Source organism: Rhipicephalus microplus, chromosome 9 (genome assembly GCF_043290135.1).
Source record: "Rhipicephalus microplus isolate Deutch F79 chromosome 9, USDA_Rmic, whole genome shotgun sequence".
Lineage (NCBI taxonomy): Eukaryota > Metazoa > Arthropoda > Arachnida > Ixodida > Ixodidae > Rhipicephalus > Rhipicephalus microplus.
Genome location: NC_134708.1, coordinates 48227022 through 48241841, shown reverse-complemented (window position 1 = coordinate 48241841; position 14820 = coordinate 48227022). Strand labels below are relative to the sequence as shown.

The 14820-nt window shown below is 45.0% G+C and overlaps 2 protein-coding genes across 2 annotated transcripts; both read left to right on the top strand.

The window, feature by feature from the left end:
• Positions 1 to 2829: 2829 nt before the first annotated feature.
• On the top strand, positions 2830 to 4769 carry APP-BP1 (Nedd8-activating enzyme E1 regulatory subunit APP-BP1). Its single transcript, XM_037415838.2, has one exon. It carries the CDS (start codon positions 3042 to 3044, stop codon positions 4650 to 4652), a length of 1611 nt encoding a protein of 536 aa, XP_037271735.2. The 5' UTR covers positions 2830 to 3041; the 3' UTR covers positions 4653 to 4769.
• A 7828-nt stretch (positions 4770 to 12597) lies between these two features.
• On the top strand, positions 12598 to 14050 carry LOC142771333 (uncharacterized). The gene is made up of 2 exons (XM_075872809.1): positions 12598 to 12694; positions 12973 to 14050. The coding sequence occupies exons 1-2, from the start codon at positions 12652 to 12654 to the stop codon at positions 13530 to 13532; spliced, it is 603 nt and encodes a 200-aa protein (XP_075728924.1). The 5' UTR covers positions 12598 to 12651; the 3' UTR covers positions 13533 to 14050.
• Positions 14051 to 14820: the final 770 nt, after the last annotated feature.

The following is a 14820-nucleotide window of genomic DNA, read 5'->3' as shown; positions in this document are numbered from 1 at the left end:
CAAAAGAAGTGCTTTCTGTTTTATTGTAGTCGGCAGTACCAAACTCGCACATAATTACAGATGGTCGATCACCGGACATTATAGTAGTGGATGCTGCTTCACCTTGGGCTCCCTGTGATAGGCCTGTCTGTAAATACATTCAGGTGTCTGTTGTCAATGGAGCTTCAGTCTTGCAGTCTAGCATGGGCCATGGAAAAATTCATTATAGGGCTGCATCAAATGTGGTTGGCTGTGCATGTGAAATGCGGCATTTGCTTTGAGGACAGTATTGCCATCTTGGCATGTATGAAAAGCTTTGAAATGGTATCTAGTGTGTTATAGTAACACCTTGCAAACAATAATTTGAGTTGAATAAGCGTTGGTAATAGTGCTTGCTGCATGATCGTTTTCACTCTGTGTTTCGAAAATTGCGCAGCTAAGCCAACCTTGTTTTTGTGAGCGGTATTTGCTATGTACCGACACCAACAGAAATCAGCATAGCTTTATGCTGGGCGGATTACAGTAACAAATTCTTTGGCTTTGGTTTTAGAGACCCATATACAATACCTCCAGGTGATGCATCGAGTGAAAGGGTCTCTGCTGTATTTTATCAGTGGGGTGGTCCCACATTCTTTAATAATTTCTCACCGAAATTCATCATTTTTGAGTATCTGGGGTAAGTTTAATGCCTCACCATTGACATATTCACTGAACTTTTCAACAATTTCTCATTGCAATCAATGTGGTTGCTGCAAGGAGCTCGAAAAGGTGAAACCAGTCATCCATTAGTCGATCATCATCTAGGACTGCACCCTTGGTAATGTTCAGGGATGTTTGTGACTTGTTTATGATGCTAGTCACTGTACAATAAAAACCGTATCATCTGTTCTTGGGGTCATCTGTGGTCATGCAGCGCCCTGTCAATTATGCAACACTGGAGTTGCTGTCAGGTAATCATACATGTAAACCTGTAGACTAGTACTCCATAGAAGGCAATGCTCATACATGCTTGCGTGACATCGTATACATAAAGTAACCTTAACGAAAACTAGCAGATAATGGTGACTAAAACATAGTGGGAACATCTATTGTAATGTTTTAGGTGTATTGATGTATAATTGGGATATATATCTGAAGAAGGTCAAGTAAACAAAAAGACAACTTAATTGCTTCACAGAAGGGCCAAACACGCAACCTTCTGATTCGAAAGTTGCTGGTTCGGTTCATGCCGGTGGCAATTTCCTTCATGCACTTTACATTTTTCACGTACATTTACGTAACACTGACTACAATACACCTAAAACAGCATAATTAACGTCCCCTATACGTTTTTTGGCTTCATCATCTGGTATGGTACGGAAAGACTTATTTAGGTTCGTCCGAGCATCAACTAGCACGCAGCGGCCGCTCCCATGTCGGGACACATAGGCCTAATCTCTCGGCTACGTTGTGAAAAAAGAAATAACCTCTCAAAATTCCTTTCCTTCATTCATATGAGAAATAGTTGCACTTATCCTCGCATAGCATTTCAGTATATTTGCAGAACTGGTCTACTTGTGTATGGTTCTACTGACATCTGGCAGTGTGAACACATTGTGGCAAGCTTAAATAAATGCACACATCCAGTCAAAGTAACAACTTATGTTAATAAATATCTGGCCAATAACAATTAAGCTGAATGCTACTAAAATGCAGGGGGTATACAGATGTTCTGACGGGAAAGTATCTGACGTGCTCATGGTTGACATATGGCTGTCTCTATTTCAGCCTGGCAAAAGTTGCTTTCATTTGTGAATGTTGGATATTCGAGGCAACTCAATGGCGGCTGCCTGCACTGTTGTCCTCCGTAAATGTTCGGCCCATATTGTGGCCGTTTTTACATAGGAGCTGCGGTCACGATGAGCAAATCTGTATTGAAATTGAGAAAGTGAGTGGGTTTGCCACAAGTTTTCATACTTTTGTTTCATAGGCCAGAAGCTTAATTCAATTCGGTCAGCGCACTCCGTTAATAAAGGTCAATACCCTCATTCTTCAGAAGAAGTGCATGCGTGTTGCTTTCGCTAGGTCTGCGAAAAAACAGCGGCGTACGTACGCCACGCACGCTTCGAGGATTTGTACCCTTCCCCCACACGCTCAAAAAGTTATTCCAAACGAATCCACAACCCCTTCTGCCTTACTGATAGGCACTGATGCCCCCCCCCCCCCCCCTTTGCCATCAAAATTTTGAATAAACTCCTGGTATGCTTTGCCGAGTCCCAACGTCGTTTTCATTCTTGTGCGTTTTGGTAGTGGCGGAACTACAATACACATTGGAGTAGGGACACATGCTTGCTTGTTCCTCGATATATGGCTCCTACGCACCCGGTGTTTTTTTTTTTTTTTTTAAGAAAAATTTGCATTTTGAAAAGGGATGAGGAAGAAACTGATGGCCGCAGGCTGGCGGTCGATGTGCGCGGCCTCTTTCGCCTCAACATCTCCAGTGAAGAAAACGTGCTAGGTGTTTTCTGACGCGCACGCAAGATAACGTGGAATTTGCAATGACCACGAGTACGCAATACACCAGGAACGCCGATGCACTGCTAATCAGTGCGTTGCACGTCTTTGACAAGCTTCCAGAACTTTCAACCGATTGTTTTGTTTCTCGAGGCGACAAAATAATGCAGCAGCTCAAGCTCCATATTGTCTGGCAACGACGACAAAATGCTTCGTAAAAAACAAACAAAAACAACGCAACTCTCGCATAAAATTTACCGAAAAATGAAATTTATAATTTTAATTTGCAGGTTTGTGCGTAACCTGTTGTTAAAAAATTGCACTAATTTTATGTTACATTTGTTTACTTTTACAACACATGTTCGTTTATATTAACTCCGCACAGACCGCAGTATGACGCGTAAATTGTAAATCGTATCTTAAATTTGGTGTTCACATACGAGACATGTACGGAGCGTTTTCAGACTAACCTTCGTCGAATCGTCGTGTTTACGTTCGATCGCTGCAGCCAGGTGTTTTGTGTGCAGCCTGTGGCGTGTTGTTCGTTCTCCGTCGCGTGCAGCCGCATCATGAGGCCGAGGTCCGCCGACTCCGAAAAGAGCAAGAAGTACGACCGGCAGCTCAGGCTGTGGGGCGACCACGGACAAGTGGCCCTCGAGTCGTCTCACGTATGCCTCATCAATGCCACGGCGACCGGCACCGAAGCCCTGAAGAGCATCGTACTCCCGGGCGTCGGCGCCTTCACCATCGTCGACGGCCACTCAGTGACGGCCGAAGACGTTGGTAATAACTTCTTCCTCGACAGCGACAGTATCGGGAAGCCGCGAGCGGAGGCGGCCGCGCGACTTCTCGTCGAACTGAACCCTGACGTCCAGGGCGACTTCGTCGAGGAGACGGCCGAGAATTTGCTGGAGCACAACCCCGCCTACTTCTCCAACTTTTCGGCCGTCATCGCGACCGGCTTGCAAGAGAAGACCCTGCTGGCGCTGGCCGCGAGGCTCTGGGATGCCAACGTGCCCCTCCTGGTGTGTCGTTCTTATGGCTTCATCGGCTACATGCGACTTCAGATGAACGAACACCCGGTCGTGGAGACGCACCCCGACAACGACTTCGACGACCTCCGGCTTGACAGGCCGTTCCCCGCGCTGCGCGCTTTCGTCGACTCGATCAACATGGCAGAACTGAAAGATAAGGAGCACAGCCACACACCCTATGTGGTCATCCTTCTGAAAGCCTTGGACGAGTGGCAACGGCAGAACAGCATGCAGGCGCTCCCTAAAAGCAGCCAAGAAAAACAAGCCTTCAAGGCTTTGATCAAGGGGTGGATAAGGCCCAAGGGAGACCAAGGCAGCGAGGACGAGGAAAACTTCGAAGAGGCCATCAAGGCTGTCAACAAGTCCCTCAACCCTACTGAGGTACCCCATCAGGTTAAAAGACTATTCGAAGAGGAAGCTTGCCTTAACATCACCACCGAAAGCAAGCCATTCTGGATATTAATACGTGCCCTGAAGGACTTCGTTGAGGCTGAAGGTAAAGGCGCCTTGCCAGTCAGAGGAACGCTCCCTGACATGACATCCGACACAGACAGATACGTCAAGCTTCTCAACATATACCACGCCGAAGCGGACAAGGACTTCAGGGCTGTTCACCACAGGGTCCAGCAGCTTCTGGCTACAATAGGAAAGCCCGAAGGCTTCATCAGCGAAGCAGAGGTGAAAGTCTTCTGCAAGAACGCCCACGCACTGCGTCTGGTGCGTGGTCGCCCCCTAGCTGCGGAGTACGATGCTAAGGATGCATCCGTCGATACCATTCTGACGAGCTTAGACTCCCCGGACAGCGAGATAATCTTCTACTTGATGCTCAGAGCTGCCGACCGTTTCTACAGCCAGTACAACCGCTACCCGGGCTTCTTCGAAGACCAGCTCGAGACTGACATCAGCAAGCTGAAGGCGTCGCTGTGCCAGGTGCTCGAACAGTTGGGCTCTGGGCCGGTCGCCAAGGATGATTATGTTCACGAAATGTGTCGTTACGGAGCAGCAGAGATCCACACGGTGGCGGCGTTTGTTGGCGGCTGTGCAGCTCAGGAGATCATCAAATTGGTCACAGGCCAGTACGTGCCGTTGAACAACACGTTTATTTTCAATGGCATGACAACCACCTCTGAAACGTTCGTGCTGTAACAAAAACAGGCTGCTGTGATTGTAATGCTAGGCATAATATCTGTTGGGCCATGTGTTACTTGCAAGTCCGGTTGTCTTTGTAAAAGTTGTGTTGAGATAAACTACATGTGAAGCCAAGTGCTTTGACTTGTCTTGTCTTACTAGACTGTTACGTGAATCGTGTCAAAATCGGTGGTAAATCACCTGTCAGGTCATCAAATTCTTGCTGTGCATGTCTATTGGCAAAATTAAGGATAGCTGGGGTTATAGGGTATTTGACATCTTATTTGTTGTTGTAGGTGCCATAAGTGTAGTGTGCAGCATCTACTCTGAAGGTTGGCTCTTGTGTACTCTGCCCACTAAGTGGTCTGCATCGTGTCAGATTTGTTAAGGAAATAAGTCGGGTACATAACTGAGCATTGTCCCCTATTTTGCGTGCACTTAGTCATCTTCGGAATGTGTGGCATTTTGTTAAATTTATAAATCTTGGCCAGCAATTGGTGATGAAATGCAACGACAGCTATTGGCCTATAATGACTCTGAACATTCATCACAGGCCAGTAATGTTGCAGCTCCACATAGTGATTTCAGTGTTTCAATTGCCAACTCAAAGGTGTTGATGTGAAAGGACAATAGAGTGAGTTACAGGGCAAGATTTTTGCCAAGTACCGCATACCTATGGGACGCTGTTAAGCATGAGAAAGCCAATTTGAAAGGTATCGGAATGTTAACGTTCAGAAGTGATGTGGTTGGTAAGAACAGTATTATCACCTCTTTATTGGCTTTTCCCCGTGTGGCACGAGAGAAAAAGCGGCAGTTGCCTTGCATGCCGCTGGAGACAACGAAACGATGAGGGTTACATAAACATCTCTACTGCAACAAAGGTACTTGATTACATTATTCATTCAATAATGCAAAACTCTTTCTGGCAGCACTTGACTATTCATCAAGATTGGCGATTCTAAATATATAGGCCTTTAGAACATGGCATCCTCATTTGAAGGTGCTATTTACTTTTGCCATTTCTGCACACTATTGGCAAAAAAGGCAATGCAAAGACAGAGTTGATAATAACATTTCATTTGGCTACTAAAGGTTTCTTATATGTGTTCTTAATGAAGTATTTTTTTTATGTACTGTGAATTTCGTGAAGGCAGAACAGTGTTTTTAGCACGATGTTAACTATCGAGCATTTTGGCAGAAACTTAAAAATATCTTTTAGCCTTCTTGGGATGCTGGCTTCCAGTAGATAACTATCACATACATTTTGAGTGCATCTGTGAATTCGGCCTCCAAAGAAATATAGGTGACTGACTACAATAAATAGATATTTACATACATTATAGGTACAGCTAGTTGCTATAAAATATACTGCAATACATTCTAGCCTTTTCTACTCGCTTTAGGTTTCACTTCGAGCCTTGGCATCATAATAGATAAATTTTATGCATTTTAGACAGTCCAGAATAATGCATTTCACAAAGAGATATATTTTACAAATTTATTAGGAAGAGTTTGGGGGCTGCAGCCAGCATTTCAGCAATAGAATGGTTCTTCATGAACAATGGTCAAACAGGGAGTAGGTCAGTGTCGGGTGAACTGGTAATCTTGTGCGAACAGAACTTGTTTTCATAAGAAAATTCTTTTTGTTCCCTACAAGACGGCTTATTCACTTGAACACTGTTAATCACTCGTACTACATTGTCACTTGTCCAAGGTCATAAAACGATTTCAGTATGGGGATAACTCTCACTCCCGTCCACAGTATCATAATGCACGTTGGAGACTGGTGTTCTGGTTGGAGCTGACATAAACGCTCTTTATTTGAACACACGAAATGCAGAAGTTTACTTGTAAACGGTCATCGGTGGAGATATGATGGTGTCATCTCGTCACGTATATCTTGTATGACTTCACAAAAATGAACACGGAACAATTGACGATGAAAAAAAAAAAACTTGGCTTCAAAAACTCTGAGCATTGTCATTCAACAAACCATGCAATCTACACAAAATACAACTCCACTTGGACCCCCATGCACAGCGTGCTTGTAATAAAAATATCTTTTACTGCTCCAATTACCTAGCTTGGCTGTTCTAATCAAGTGAATTGCAGTATGACATTCCCGAACATATTCCTTTATATATATATATATAAATATCCTGCTCACGGCAAGTTATCTTTTCACCCACATTTCTTTCTTCTCATTTACATTACAATTGGCCTGATAACTTCCCCTTTACTTTCCTTGGCATTATTGTCTCTTAGATCTCATCAATATTGTGTAAACACGAAAAATGAGCCCTTAAGTATACACTTGTTTCTTTACATATATATATATATATATATATATATATATAGAGTTGTATACTTAAGGGGTCCTGTTTCCATATTTGACACAATATTAATGAGAGCTGACAGACATTAATGCCAAGGAAAGTACAGGGGAAGTTATTAGACCGAATCGTAATGTAAATGTGAAAAAAGAAAAGTGGGTGAAAAGATAACTTGCGGTGGGCAGGAATCGAACCTGCGACCTTCGAATAATGTGTACGATGCTCCACCACTGAGCTACCACAGCAGCTATCCTTCCAGCCACTTCATTGGGCATATATGTGAATTCAAACGTGGGAGTGTCAGTCAGCGCCACCAGTAGCCATGGCGGCGAGTGTGGCACACTCTTCATGAGCCTGTTTGGCGTCACGTAGCATGTAAACTTCTTACGAGCTGGCAGCTAACAAATAGTCTATCGTATACAACCTGAAGGCACTAAGTCTGCCAGTACGAGACCCTCGTTAATTAATAGGGAAAGAAGTGTATACTTAAGGGCTCATGTTTTTGTGTTTGACACAATAATAATGAGAACTAACAGACAATAATGCCAAGGAAAGTATAGGGGAAGGTATTATACCGAATTGTAATGTAAATATGAAGAAAGAAAAGTGGGTGCAATCTTAATTCAAGACTTCAGTTCAGCACTATGTTACCTGCTGCAATGATAATGTCTTTTCTGTTAATGCTTGCTTGTTTTTACACTAGTAGGGATGTTCATTTGGTTAACCTGTCATGGCCTTTGATGAGTCAGGTTGAGGCAGTGTCTAGAGCCAGCTTGAAAGAGCATCATTTTCGTTTGTTTCCAAATGGTAGCGGGGCTACCACATGGTGATACTCAAAATGCCTTTTAGTTTCCTCAGCTGCGAAAAACTTCACACTTACATCTACTTAAATAGCAGTTCAGTTGAGAAGTGGATTCCTTTTACGAGTCTTGTTATGCAAACGGTGTTGATGTTTATTAGCATATTCATCAAAACACACTGGCAACTAGCAGTCACCTACACCTTGTTTGTTAAAATCAGGTACTTATCTATTATAATGCAGCAATTTGGCTACCTTTTTTAGTAAAGCACGAGCACTGTGTGACACTTCAATTTCTCTTCCTAGTATATCGGGTCCACCACTTCCTTCCTACTTTCCCAGTATTCATTGGTTTTTTTTTAATATAAAAGCGATGGTTATGATTCAAGTGAGCACTAATTGATTGAGTTCATTGAAAGATTGTCTGCACCTGGGATCGTTCTGGCACCTGACAGGGCAGATTTCAACCACACTTTTCTTTTCATGTGGGCTCCGAGTAGTCGAATAAGTCCAGGAAACTTTCAAGTGGGGGCACACATCCTCCCATGGTGGCTATCTTGGCTTTTCCAAACATGGGCTTTATTTTTATACATATTAAAAATTAAAATTTATGTTTGGAAACAAAATGCAAGAATCGAGCATGGGCCTCAGCACGAGTTCAACTGCCTAACCTAAATGTAGCAAGCAGCCAATACTCTTGGTGGAATTAGTGCTAAGTTTAACTCATAGGTGAGCTTTAGTGTTCTTCCCACTAATGCAATATGGGTTTAACCATCACATAATAATGCAATCACTTTTTGTTATGACATGCACAAGTGGATGTCATCAGGACTTAGTCTTGGGCGATGCAAATCTATGTTGCATTGTGGCTGGAAAAAGGGCAGAGTTCTGGTGTAGCTTGAGTGGGGCAAATGCTGGTGGAGATTGAAGGGGGCAGTGTCCCTTCTGTACCGCCCTGTCGACACCCATGCAGATGCAGATTTAGTTTGCCTCGAGCTCTTTTCTGAGCCTGTCAGAAATGGCCTCCCATGATTACTTGTTCGTCAAGCATGTTCATATCTCAAGGGAATATTCCTAATTAAAAATGATAGCCCAGCAGTCAGACTCGCACTTCATCGTCAACGACCCCTACCGAACCGCTAACATAAATGAATCAAGCCAAATAATTGGGAATTACTTATATATTTCACACTTTATGGAGAAGCATAATAAACATCTAAAGTAACCCGTAACATTTCAAAATCTTGCACCTTTTAAAACTGTTAATGGCTTCGACATTTGCAGTTCATTTCTGCCTTTTAGAAGGGCTTAATTCAGATTACTGAGTTGGTTTCACTGTTTACGAAGAGTGCATTATATTGAACTGCCAAGCAGTTCAAATACAAAGCTCGAATGAAAAATCTCAAATGGGTACACTTGCAAAGGGTTATTCCCCCCCCCCCCCCCCTGAGTAAAAGGGGTGTCAGGATCGTCCCGAACCCCTCTATGATTAAAAACGCCGCTGCCACTGAGATCTACTTTGGCAGCATGCAAAACACAAAGTGAACATACCTATAATTAACTGCAGCAGCCGCATTTTCGATGGCGGGAAAACGCTTGATGCCCGTGTCCTTAGATTATAGGTGCACGTCAAAGAACTCCAGGCAGTCAAAATTTCCGGAGCCCTCCATTACGACGTATCTCATAATCACGTTTTTTTTCTTTAACCACCAACAATTATAATAAATACCATCACCATAAACCCAGGTCAAGGATTAGGATCACTTTCAGAATTTCTTCTCTCACTTCATATGAGCTGCTATGTGCATATGTGTGTGTGTATAATGCATTCCACTCTCTCAATATCTCTCCCTTTTAGGGGCGAAGCTCCTTATGAAGCAAGAACGAATGGACGGACGGATGCTTCGCCCCTCTATCTATCATTCACCCCGTGGATATGCTGCCATGATTTTTTTACTTTACAGATGGGTTGGAGTGCCACCATATTGGGTGGTTAATGTTGCGTTACTCACATACGCATCAAATGCTGTTGGTGCATGCGATGTTTCATAGCCTTATTAAAACTTGCTGCCATACACAAAAAGAATAAAACGTCGACTTGACAGCCTACGATGGCGGCCCACCTAGATGTACGGAAAATAGTCGTTTCACACCAAATTTGCGTGGGCACGTCTGAGCTGTGACTGATTATGAACAATGAACATTGTCTTTAATATAGTTTACTTTGGTTTTAGATTGCGCGTGCGCGATCATATTAGACATTTCAGCATTTCACGAAATTGCCACCCGCATGACGTAGACTGATTGATTGATATGTTGGGTTTAACGTCCCCAAAACCACCATATGATTATGAGAGACGCCGTAGTGGAGGGCTCCGGAAATTTCGACCACCTGGGGTTCTATAACGTGCACCCAAATCTGAGTACACGGGCCTACAACATTTCCGCCTCCATCGGAAATGCGGCCGCCGCAGCCGGGATTCGATCCCGTGACCTGCGGGTCAGCAGCTGAGTACCTTAGCCACTGGACTACCGCGGCGGGGCCACCAAATCTGAGCACACGGGCCTACACAGCATTTCCGCCTCTATCAGAAATGTGGCCGCCACAGCCTGTGGGTCAGCAACCGAGTGCTACCTTAGGCACTAGACCGCCACGGCGTTGCTGTGACGTAGACTGAGACTGCTTAACTGTGACGACCTTGATTGTGACGTACCGTAACATTCGCGTGTGCGCGCACAAAATCACGGCTGGCACCTAACGATCGGGGCACATTGTTCCTCGCCCCTCCCGTTTTGTTGTCGGGCTGCTCTCAAGGTGGTTTCGGCTGCTCATACCCAAGGAATGTTTTCGTTTTCCCGGGGGGCATGCTCAAGGCACTCACGTCGTTTCATTCTTGACCGCGTGCGAATCCCGATGTGAAGTCTGCGCGTTCAGCGTCATCGCGTGTGGTCACAGAACACCTACCAGTTGTCGGTGTTGGTGAGGTCGGAGAACACTGATGTGAGCTTGTCCACCCCGGGGCGCTAGTTTCTCACAATTTTCAAAGTGCCTAAAAGTTATAGGTGGGTGTTTTACAGCTAAGCAAAAAAAAAAAATGGTTACAAACAATTGACGCTATAGCCCCTAATTCAGGTGGGGGGGGGGGGGGGTACGTTGGTATTTTCCGATAATGAATAGTAATGAAAATATGCGTTTTTCATCCGGCCCCGGACAGAAAGATACTGGCTACGGGCCTGATTAGACCACACTGTAGCATTTACGATTCAATTTTGGCATTAGCAGACTGCCCCCCCCCCCCTCAAGGCTACAAGTAACAGTAAACAAGCCACAAACAAAATTTTGCTGTTCGTGGTCTTTTGCGCCCGGTCAGCGCCGCCTCTATTTTTCAAATAAAGGAGGCGCTGGTCCAGCGAAGGGAAAAAAAATCTACACTGTAACTATGAACAAACGTTTTCAGATTATGTGCTAAGGACTTTTCAGGGAAGCCTCGCAATCGTCCGTGACAAGGAAAGTTTACAAGCAATAAGCTAGTCCCCCCCCCCCCCCCCACTTTTTTTCTTTAGGGGCAAAGCTTCTTAGGCTAGAGTCCTTGGAAATTGTTTCCAGTGACTATCTTAGGCCGTGGGTCAGCGCCTCCTCTAAATATAGGAGGTGCTGGTCGTTTCCTCCTTTGTAGTAGTAGTAGTAGTAGTAGTAGTAGTAGTAGTAGTAGTAGTAGTAGTAGCAGTAGTAGTAGTAGTATGTAGCCAAGAGATGCTGAATAGATGGCGCTGTGTGTATAAGTTCTTGGGATTAATATATAACTAGATGGCGTTAGGGGTTTTCACAACATATCCACGTAGTGAATGATGATGAGTGGGGCGAAGCATCCGTCCGTCCGTGCGTCTGTCCATCCGTCCATCCGTTCGTACTTCTGTCCGCCCGTCCATTCGTCCGTGAGTACGTTCGTGCATCCATTCGTACAGATGTTTGTCCATACGTGCTTCCATACGTCCATGCGTACTTCCGTCCATGTGTACTTCCGTCCATGCTTCCGTCCGTCCGTTCATACTTCAGTCCATCCATCCGTATCTGTTTGTCTGTCCGGAAGGACGGATGAATGCACGGATGGACGGACACTTTGCCCCACTCATCATCTTCACTTCGGTGGATAAGCTGTGATTTTTATTTTTTTGATACAAAGCCCTGGGTTTACTCTCTTGGAAGTTACTGGTGCTTGCTTTTTAGTGTCAAATAGATTGGTACGCTGTTGGCCAATAGCATAGACATGTGCACGAGGGGGGCTATGGGGGTAGCCCCTTCAGCCTCCCCCCTCCCTATAACTTGAAATGGAAGCAGCATTCACATTTACTCAGTTGTAACTTACTGGACAATTCTGATTCCATAGGTTTACGCGTATAGGCATATCTGACAGTAGGGCTCTTAAACTTCCCGTTATTCTGGGTACAGGACCACCCCAGAAGTACTATCCTCGATCCTCATGAACCAGCACATGCTCTCCTTGTACTCTTTTCGTCTTCTGCTTCGCTCCCAGAACACGTGCGCCGATTCATGCGGCGTGGGATGCGTTACGTAGAGATTGCAATCAGTACATGGAGAGAAACATAAATAAACAAAGAAAACAATTGAGACTGAGAGAACAGAGCATGATATTTAGTACAATGCTGTGAAGCGAACTTTTTCACGAATTAATACTATTCAGAGTGTATACTTGGGGCACCTCCTCAGACCTTTTGTCCCCCCACAGGGACATTGGTTCACAGGCGACGAAAACTACAACGGCTGTTGCAGCGGAGAGAACCAATGTCCCTTTAGGAGGACAAGGTCTGTGGCGCCATCTACCTTGAGCTCGGCGAAATTTCTCTTTCCCGCTCGGAAAAAAACATGGCGGCAATCAGCGCCAGCTCGTTTTATGCGAGACGGCCAGGTAAGTCGCTTTATCGTTCGTCTTAACGCTTTTCATTTTAAAAAAATTGCAACGGCGTGCAAAGGTTTAATGCCTGGAGAACACGTTGACATCGTTTAGAGAAAACCATTGACTTTATTGGGACCTTCGCAGCTTACTAAGTTTAGTGTCCTCGCAAAGGAACATTGGGTTCATGTGCGTGTTTATATTGAAGTCAGATGGCCGACTAGCACATTCTTTTTTATGAAAGTTTACCAGTGGGAATTCAAGTCTAGCTTCCCGTTGCTTTGTAATTTCAGGCTTATCCACCAAGAAGGCAGACGAAGTATTGCAATCAATTTGCGACCGGGAAACTTCCGATATTTCGGACTCCGAGAATGAAGACGACGTTGACGACGTGAATGCCGCGTATGATTCCGACACTGAGGAGTATGCTGGTTCATCTTCTGATAGTGACGACGACGGCTCCAGCGGCGTAGGAATTTCGCAAAGGCGTCCTCTGTGGAAGGCAGCCAATTCTTCACCAGCAAACAATGTGCCTGTTCTCGAGACGGTGTGTGTTTTTTCGGAAGCTAGATTGGAGTTCTCGCCTGCCGACTACTACAAGCAGTACGTAGATGACAACATGCTCGAAAAAATGGCCGAGAAAACAAACCAGAGAATTCTGAGAAAGCGTGGAATCATATCTAAAATCACAGGTCAGGAAGTTACACAGTTTCTGGGTTGTTCCATGCTGATGGGAGTGATTGGCTATCCAAGAATACGATTTTTTTGGAAGAAGGGCCTGGCTGTTAGCTCAGTAGCCGACACCATGCCACGAGATCGTTTCTTCTTACTGCGATCTAACCTGTGCTGCTAACTTGACGACGACATCAGTGATGACGACAAGAAGAGCGAGAGACTTTGGAAGGTTGCGCCTTTCGTTGAGATGGTGCGAAAGGGCTGCTTGGGCTTGGAAAGACCCAACTACTACTGTGTGGATGAACAAGTCATCCCATTTTCCGGGCGCTGTCCTATGAAGCAGTATATCCCTAACAAACCAAATCCTGTGGGCCTGAAAAACTTTGTTCTCGCAGGAAAGGACGGGTCGATTTATGATTTTGCAATTTACAAAGGCAAAGAGACGTTTCCAGACTTTGGCCTTGGCATATCGGGCAACTCAGTCTTGAAGCTGGTTGAGACAGTGCCTGCATGCTCCACGCTTTACTGTGACCGTTGGTTTTCTTCGGTCGGTTTGATGGATGAGCTCATGAAGAAGGGCATTTTTTGCCACCGGCAGCTTGACTCACTGGTGTGTGGGGTTAAGAACGTCCCAAAAGTGATTTTGTTGTGCTCTAAATGTGTCACCAGAACTAATAAAAATCAATTTAATCTTTCTTTCTCTAAAGTTCATCCTCGAAACAGTTATTTGCGGCCCTTTCCGAATAGACAAAAATGCATACGTATTCCAAGCAATGCCTAAGGATAGACCCAGTGTCCCTGCAGGGGGACAAACAATTACTTGTTGTTAGGCTATGCGCACATTCAAAATAATCTTTTAGGGGGTTCTATGTAACACAAAAGTATAAGAACTTCGTCAAAGTTATTTCTCCGTGCCATTACTCTCAGGTCTGAGGAGGATATATATATATATATATATATATATATTGTGAGGAGGTTTATGAGTCGTTAAAGACAGCGACGAGACAGCGTGAACAACCGTCCAGTGATCGGCACAGCAACGAACCGAAGCACGAGCCGAGAGAGCCGGGCGTTGGCGATGCTGCTCGCTGCAGGCACATCTTCTTCTTCACAATCGCCCCCGCTGAAAAAGGAGCCATCCTGGCGACTTAAGAAGTTTCAGGCAGAGGCTCATGGTACGGTTTCAGTCGGGAAACATGGACGATGTCACGTGTCACGTAAATGCCGGCGCATGTCGTCCGATCGGGAAACTGGTTCAATTAGAAAATTTACCGGAGATGTTTTCTCCAAAACGGTGTAAGGCCCCTCGTACCGGGGGACAAGTTTCGAGGAGAGCCCCGGTGTTTGGTGTGGGATGGCAAGCCACACAAGAGACCCTGGGGCATAGCTGGGATCCGGAAGAGAGGTGCTACGGGTTTCTTTCTGGCGTTGTTGCTCTTCCGAGGTGAACGCACGGGCGAGCTGGC